At 29.1% G+C, this 9,395-nt stretch overlaps 1 protein-coding gene across 1 annotated transcript in view; it reads right to left on the reverse strand.

Moving 5' to 3' along the window:
* Oseg5 (intraflagellar transport protein Oseg5) overlaps nt 1–8,368 on the reverse strand; it is a 20,821-nt gene extending 12,453 nt beyond the window's left edge. Inside the window, exons 1-5 of the mRNA XM_018541874.1 lie at nt 8,274–8,368; nt 6,685–6,857; nt 4,194–4,304; nt 2,690–2,868; nt 1,519–1,608 (exon numbers count right to left, since the gene is read on the reverse strand). Coding sequence (XP_018397376.1) covers nt 1,519–1,608; nt 2,690–2,868; nt 4,194–4,304; nt 6,685–6,857; nt 8,274–8,368 — 648 coding nt within the window. The remainder of the gene's footprint in view (nt 1–1,518; nt 1,609–2,689; nt 2,869–4,193; nt 4,305–6,684; nt 6,858–8,273) is intronic.
* Between the last annotated feature and the right edge of the window lie 1,027 nt (nt 8,369–9,395).

Below are 9,395 nucleotides of genomic sequence, written 5' to 3' on the forward strand. Positions count from 1 at the left end.
GTGCGTGCGTGCGTGCGTGCGTGCGTGCGTGCGTGCGTGCGTGCGTGTGTGTGTGTGTGCGTGCGTGTGTGTAATTGTAAACATTGGACTTGAACAAATAATAAAGCCAGAAATGAGAGCAGCAGAGAACTAATAATATATTTCAAATAAAAGCTATTCCTTTCAAAGCTGTCTCTACAAGTGAGATCCGCTCATTACCATCAGTCCTCAAACCGTTACATAGGCAATCTATAGAAGTGTACATACTTGTATATACAATGGCAATTATATACAGGGTATCTCGCGAGACTTCTCCAATCTCGCACTGGAAAGTCGATAGAAATAGGTACAAATACTGTTTAGAGATTCTCGCAATATTATATAGATATTAATTTTTTAAATTATATTAATAAGAGCGCGTTTTGAGGAACGCTCGAAATATAGCCCGGCCCACTTTTTCAAACATCGGCTGCACTGGCAGCGCATTAGAAAGGCGAGAGGGGAAGCGGATAAGATCATCTTAATTTATATAATTTTTGATCTCTCTTCGAATATCCTCTATCTCCAAGGTATTTCTCGATCTTATCAGTTTATCTCCCTACTCCTTTCTAGTCTCACAATCAGTGTCCTTTGGTTTTATGTATGTTCACTCAGCATGCTTTGTTTGATCCTTGTTTTACCCTTTATACATATATACAAGGTGTTTAGAATTTAAATGGCCGAACTTCGGGAGCGTGTAGAAGATCGATAACTAAGAAAAAAGTCCTGTAGAGTTATGCTCGTTTTTGCTTGGTTTTTGAGAAAATCGCAAAAATAGGACAAAACATAGTTTTCATTTTTGTACTTTTTTGTTACTTACTTACGTTGTATTTATATATGTGCGGGTGTATACGCAAGCGTGCGTGCGCGGTGCGTGCGTGCATGTGTGTATCTATGCGATTGACGACAAATAAATTTTCTGCTTTAGGGCCTCCCACACAAAAAAGTGTCATCAACTTATTCTTATTAAATTAATCTTGGTATAATTAATTCTGCGATTAACTCGCAGAAGTGCCAACAGCAGTTTAATGTATCCCTCCTCTCTCTTCCTCTTTCGAAATAAACTGTGTTTAGTTCTCACGTTGGCAATCGTGATGTTTGAATTAACAATCGATTAGCGTTAATCGGAGTTGGTGGAAGAGGCCCTAACTCTTAACCGATGTTTAACTTATTCCTTATCTTTTATTCCTAATTCTCTAGAATTGAAAAAAGATAAAAGAAACAAGAATCTTGATTAAGAATTAACCATGAGTTGAAAAACTGTGCCTAACTGAAACAGTAAATTATGTTCGACAACTGTCAGAGTTCATGTCAATATAGTATGTAACACACAAATAGCAATACATATGATTTTGATAGACTTGGCTATATCTAGGCTGTATGATTAAAGATTATTTTAATAGTAACATGAACACCTAGTTTCGCCTCATAACCTCTCCTTCTAGTACCAATTAGATTATAATTCAGCCTTGTATTAATTTTATAGAAATATTTACTCACCTTATATTTACAGTCTTCGCCACCAGAAACTATCAATCCATTTGTCGAATTCCAACAAGCAACCAATATGAGATTATTATGTGCGTGCCACTGAAATTAAATATATTATAATATATTATTTTATTTTATGTTATTCATTTTATATATTTGAAATAAAATAATTATGATTTGAAATAAATTATTTATGATAAATGTAATCGGCCAAGTGACGGTCAAGCAGGATTTTGATTGCTAATGTAATGCGTGAATTTTATTTACCACGTATGTAGTCCCCTTAATCGCGTGCCGAAATTTTTTCAGACTTACAACGCAACTCTAAACAACTACCGTAGTAAAATCACTTAGTTAAATTGACAAGCAATCTAACAATTTTTGATGCTTATAGCATCTTTTTGGATCTTAATAATATGTTGAAAGACATATTAAAATTTTAACGATGTAATGTTAAAGTAATGATAAATCGAAAAAAATTTCGGCACGCGATTAAGGGGACTACATTATACGTGGTATAAATAAAATTCACACATACATTAGCAACCAAAATCCTGCTTGACCGTCACTTGGCCGATTACATTATCATATTTACTTGTTTTTCAAATCAACGGTTCAACACAAATCGTAATTTTATAAATTATTTCATTTTCAAGAATCAGTCCCGCATTTTTATGCACCCAGCCCCGCATTATCTAGAGCCGGCCCTAATTTATGTCCTATTTCTTTAATTGCGTGCAGTCTCCTTGCATGCATGATGTACACATGTACAGACGCTGCATGTACGCACGTACGGACAAATAAATAGACAGGAAAGCAAATAGATATTAAATATACGAAGTTCAGTAAACCAAATAGTTTATATAATAGATTTATACATTTATATATAATAAAATGTTATGAAGAAATAAAAAGAAGTGATAGCGCTAACTGTAGCATTAAATATTATACAATATAATATAAACGAAAAAAGTTAAAAGGACGTTGTAAGAGTCAAAAGAAATAATTTAAAACAACAATTAAAGAAAGAAAAACGCATATATGTAATAAAATAATTTCAACAGAAAAAATTTATCTTCGAAGCTGTACATTAAAAATTAACAATATAAAAATACTTGTTTAAAATTCGAAGATGTACATTACAATATGTAAATTGAAATAAAAAATATTCACAATATACCTTATACGGTTTTGAATTTGAATTAAATGATTGAAGAAGCAAATTTCCACCTTGAGCATATAATATCGTTGAGCAATCAGGACTCCAGCTTGATGTTAATATAGGAAGACTTGCTTTCACTAACGTTGATCGAAGCATACCACTGCGAGACCAAACCTTAATTAATCCATCCTCACCAGCTGCAAACAAGATTATTATATATTTTAAAATCAGAAGTTCTGAATTTTGATGCAACGGATATCCGGTAATTATCCGGTTATTAATAAGTATAGAGGCCTAAGAGCTGTAAGTTACGTTTGTTAACCTTTAATAATCTCTTAATATGAAATAAAATAAATACAACATACGTTCGACACATAATTCGGTTATTTTCAATGTCGTTTAAATAACTACCTGAACGCGGTCACATTCTAAAACGTAAATATTTTGTAAAGTTACTAATAATTAGTAATTTTAATTAGTAATTAGGTAGATAGTAAAGTAAAAATGATTACTGCTTATATGTTACTTTGATAATTATCTAAATTATACATCTTAAAAGATCTATTACTTCACTGTAAGTATATGCAATCATCGATGTCAATTTTATAGTTGTAGAAATCCAAATGTTAAAATTATGTCATATCGTTCGTTATTTTTAATTGCAATAGTCATCAATCTGTTATTAGTCTCGTATCTTGATATCAAACTCAGTAATAAAATATTGAAAAATGGTTTAATAGATATTGGTTAGATATTAAATGTATAGCGCATATTTATAAATGATTTGTGCAAAAAATTCTCTTTTTTTACTATAAGCCTTTTCCTGCGCGCGCTACGCGCGCGATTCAGAATTATAGGGGATACACAAACAAATCTGGAAAAGTCCAAACTGGTTTGTTAATCCCCCTAAAATTACAACGTAGGTTCTTTCTTTACTTAATTTTTTAAAAAATTTAAGCATTTATACATATCCTTAAAATTTTTTTCCGGATTTGTCTAATTTATGAGATTATCATTTGTTTTTTCCTTTTTTTCCGTTAGTTTTAATTAATTGTCTTCATTTTAAATTATTGATTTTCGTATTTTTTTTTTTTTTTATTTTTTCCCCGCTTTTTGAAATAGTCATGAAGATAGTTTTCGTCTTCTTTTAATCTTATTCAGTTGTTCTTCGTTTTTTTTTTTTTTGACATTTTTCATTCGTATATTTTTTCGAAAAAATCATTAATTTAGTAAAATGAATTCTCAAGCAATCGATACGAACTCGAAAAATAATCACTTTTTTGAACTTCGAAAAATAATCACTTTTGGGGATGTTACAATCTTTTTTTGTGTATAACTTTTTTTGGAGGGTAGACAAATGAAAATGACGGGTGGACAAACGTGGACAAACAGTGGACAAACGAATGCAATAATAATTTTACCAATATTCGCATTTAGAGGTTCCAACTTCACAAAGCAGCTCTGTGATTTAATTCAATTATCTGTTACATTTCTAGTTTTAAACAACAATTTCATGATATACCTGTCAGTAATGCAGAACCATCAGTACTCCATCTTCCTATCGTAGTAGCACCTTTATGAGCATCAATACTTTTTTCGATGCGACCATTTTTATTAATTAAATGGTATTTTCCTAGAAAATATTATTGTAAAAATGTTGCTTTCTATAATAAATATTTAGAAAAATGTGCACATTTTCAACCGTGTAATTTTTTCGAAAAATTAATAAAGGGAAAAAGGCAGCTTTTTTACATAAACTATTTATTGACGCAAAATTCGTATTTAATTAAAAATTATATAAATAAATATAGAAAAAGTATTCAAAAAATGTACCGGATATGTTTCTCTCAGACCACCCGTACCACCCTTTTTCTTCGTAGAATAACATCCAATCGAAAAAGTGTTCAGATAAAAGTTGTAGGGTTTAAAGAAATCAATTTACTGATTTCATCAGTTTTATCTTGGATAACGTCGCCAAGGTTAGGTCAAGGTCATATATGACAATTAAATTTGAATTTTTCTAACCTGACTTGGGCTATCGGAATTTGTAAATTTCGCGTGTGCTATCGCATCGTGCGCGAACGGAATCCTCGTTACGCGCATACAAAGTACAAGCCTAGAACGCACAATTCAACACGGAGTCTCGGAACAAACAAAAATTTTCTATATTCTTAATACATCTTTTGTGGAAACTTTCAAAGCAACCTACATAGCTAGGAAACGAATTACTACACTAATCAGCCTGATAGATAGTGTTATTATATCTTCACATCCTAGTTTTCACAAAGAGAATTTTGATATCATTATTAAAATTCTTGCGGTAAATATATATCTACATTTTAGGTGACACCGACTTCATTATTTATGATATACTAAAATATCAGACTATCTCTGATCCTGACGAAGTGAACTGCAATGTTCACGAAACTTGGTTGGTATTCCAAGAATAGAGATTTGGACACGGAGATAAACCCGCGAAATGCATAGTTTTTGTATAGAAAATACCCGTGGAAGTTTCAAGAATAATTTATATATATATATATATATATATATATATATATATGAGGGTGAATCAAATATAAACAAAAATTTCGCTCTGGAGTCTAGAGAAAGTAAAGTAGGACGATACAAAATTAACGTTTTGATGCGGATGTCTCGGGTTCGGGTCGGTACGGCGCAGTCTGCAACAAGATGAGTGAGAAAGAGGTTCATCCGTCCGTTGCGTAACGGATTATAATTAAATTTCTGACGGAGGGAGTTTGGCCTGTTGAAATTCACCGTAGATTACGCTAACAATTCAACCCTCTTACAGCCCCGTGTGTTCTTTTGGCACAAGATTTTCTCTGGAGGACGAGAGAGAATCGAAAAATGAGTCACGATCGCCGTCCCAAAACGAATCTAAACGGAAGACAATACTCGATCGTGCGATTCGTGACCTTCTGGAGACCGATTGACGCATTGTGTGCCAACTTCTTAACGAAGTTAAGACCATGCTTATCGGAAAAGACGATGCCAGCCAGCCACTATCAGAGACGCTCCACGATGACGCTCGGTCACACAGATCGGCGAATCAAACGCATCAAAAATTGAAGCAAATTTCTCGGGGTTGCACATCCCCTCCCTCCCTTACAGTCCAAACTTAAGTCCATGTGACTTTCACATGTTTGGACCCCTGAAAGAGGCGTTGAGAATAACGAAACGTTTTACGGACGACGCAGGAGTAGAGGCCTTGATCGTGCGCAATTGACTCACACACTTCCACCTTCCTTTTATAATAACGCATAAAGAAGCTTCCAGTCAAACGGAGAAAATGCAAAGCAGAAGATTACGTAGAAAAATAAAAAATGTCTTGTATTTTTATTTCATATAAATAAATTTTTAAAGGAAATTTTCGTTTATATTTGATCCACCTTCGTATTATATTATATATATTATTGTATATAGTAATATAATAATATAATTAAAAATATATACAATAACATCTTTAATTCTGAATATTTTCATAATTTTTAATTGAAATGCTTTATGCGTATTGACAAAACAGAATGATTTTAAAGCGCTATAGGCAAAATACTAATGCAGTCCACGAGTTTCACGCGCAACTCGAGGACGTACCCTCTTGAATGGATGCACTTGAGACTATGAGAATAATTCCCGATTTCAAAGAGAAATTATTTATCGTAATTTTATCGAGTATATTCTGATACTAATCAATATTTATTATTTTAGCAATAATAAGATTGAATTAATTAATACACGAAAAACATTTTATTGAGAAATCAGTAAAATGTATCTACATTAGATACGTTGAATCAATGTTGAACCAACGTTTGTAAGACATAGATTTAATGGACAACGTTTCAGCAATATATTTTCAACATTGAACCTACAATATTGATACAAATTCGTAATATTGCAATTTAACGTTTCTGAGATGTTGATTCAACATTAGTGTGTTACGGGTATATTAATTACAGTTTTATTATTTATGATTATATTTTTCAATGACGTACCATCAGCTGTAGTAATTAATAATACATCTAAAGATTTTTTAACAGAGGCAGTATGATTAGGACGTGGATGCCACTGCATATCGGTAGGATAGAAATCACCAGAAAATTCTGCCACAATAGTGGAATGTGCAATTCCGCCTTCTAAATGCCAACGTATTAATAAATGATCTTCCCTAGAAAATAAATATGATACGTTAATGGATCTTATATTCATATGAGTAAAATTTTACAAAAAAATTTTTTTAATTTATGAATTAATTTATAGACTAATTTTATTCTATTAAACATTGAACGTTTACAATAAAAAAGAATCCAATTAAGTGATACAAGTTTATGTTTTAGAGCTCAAATACAGAATAAGAAATATCAAACTGAACATAAGAAATAAGAATCATCAGGATTGGGTAATAACTAAAACGTTCAAAATTAAGGACTTAATTTAGTTAATTTTAAATGTATTAATTTGTAACTTAATTTAGTTACTTTTTTAAACTTTAATTTATTAATTTTTTTGTAATTGAAATTATTTTCATTTCTTTCGACAAAAAGTTTCTTATAACATGATATTTTTTAAAAAATATTTTAAACAAGTATTCTTTCCTTATAACATCTTTTTTTTATTATTTATTAGAACTGTTTGATTTTTGTGACATATACGCTTACATATTTTTAATCGAAAAATTAGATAATGAAAATTTAATAATTATTTTTAATTTAATAATAATTTATTATTAATTTTTACATATGATACTGCAATATTATCAGTATTCTGTATTTTATGATAGTTATATCATATAACTCGTATGTGCATAAAAAAATTAAATTTACCGCTAATAATCTATATTGTAATTGTTATATTTAAAATAATTTCATTTTAAGAAAAGTTACATTTTAATTTCAAAAATATTTTTTTCAAAATTAACTTTTTTTTAACTGAAATTAGAATTCAATCTTAATTTAACTTTAGTTAAAAGTTAATTTTTTTTTTCTTCAACTTTTAACTTAATTTTATTAGCCATTAACTTCAACTTAATTTAGTTTTAAAAAAATATTAACTTACCCAACCTTGAAAATCATATTATATTGTATAAACAATAAAATCTTAATGTATAGTGTTCTATAGAGAGCACAATATTAACAAGTTTAATTTATTATATGTACTTTGAAACTTGAAAAGGATCCGAATTTGGATCGAAACGTTGTTATTGTCAAGATACATATATAAAGCATCATTTCAACTCACACGAACAACCAGTGTTCTGACTCGATAAGACATTTATCATTTTTCTTGGCTTTAAATTTTACTAAATTTCATAAATTGTGTACTATAGTATCTCTAAGTACCAATAAGTATTATTATATATTAATTCTTATCATTAAATTTTGTATCTTGATTACTTTTCTAAAATTATGAAGTATTGCATACGTATTATTTTCTTATAAATGCTTCTGTTTCTAATCTATTTCACAATTCTACTGATCAATATATAAAATAATTATCAACTATTAATAACAGTAAAGAGAAATAATTGATTTTGTGTGTCAATTTAGCACATTATTTTAAATTAATAATTTCTATTGCACCTTACCCACAAGAATAAATTTCTTCTGTTGAATTCCATGCAACGCAAGTGAGTAATCTTTTATGTCCATTATCTTCTTGTACAGATATTTTGAATCTCATTTTAAACTTTTCGTTGACACTCTTTTAATAAATTATTTGTACACCTTTATGATATTTAATAGAAGCAAAAAAAGTGCAATACTTAAATTTCGTAAGTAATAAAACAATAATATAACTTTAAAATCCAATTAAAAACAAATAATATTAATTTTTTTATAAATGCTTCTGTTCCTAATATTAATAAGAGTATAATTATGTAACACTAGTAATTGAGTAACGTTTGTTGAATCATACGTTATATTATAACTGGTATAGATACATTTTGTTTATACCTTAATTTCCATGGTAACCGCATGAGAGCAATATAGGTGCGTTCAGCAGCAACTATTGTGTGCAACGGTTTAGGCTGTGGTTTAGGACTGTGGTTTAGGTTAGTGACCCTCTAATAAGAGTCTGGCCACCTTCTCCCCGGTTTGTGATTGGTCCGACATTTATCATCCATTCCCGCAAATTTCTTTAAATTTATAAACTGTAAAAATTAATAAATTCGTAAAAATTAAAGTAGAATCAATTACAATTTTTATTTTTATTATTATTTAACTTATATTAACATTATTAAATATTTTCTATAAAAACTTTTATGTAAAAAAAACGTTGCAATATGTCTTTCATAAAATAAAAACAACAATTAAGTAAGTATTATAAATAGATTGAAAATATAAAAATTAATATATTAAGAATATATAAAATTTATAAAAATATTACAAGATTAAGAAACTTTAATAAAAATTAAATTTAAATACAAATAATACAATTAATGCTTTAAAATTCTTAACAAAAAATACTTAGGTAGCACCAATAGGGAATAAATAAAGTAGTATATTTATGTAGAAAAAAATATTTCATGCATATTTCATATTATTTATGTATATTAGATATACAGTATTTATATTTAATAAAAATGTTTTTGTAATTATTATATTTAACATATATAACAAAAATGTAAACATATATTCCTTTAACGCATAATAAAAATAATATAAATAATAATATTAATCATAATAATATAATAATATTAATAATAATA

This window comes from Cyphomyrmex costatus, unplaced genomic scaffold (assembly GCF_001594065.2).
Source record: "Cyphomyrmex costatus isolate MS0001 unplaced genomic scaffold, Ccosl1.0 scaffold30, whole genome shotgun sequence".
In the NCBI taxonomy this organism is placed as follows: Eukaryota; Metazoa; Arthropoda; class Insecta; order Hymenoptera; family Formicidae; genus Cyphomyrmex; species Cyphomyrmex costatus.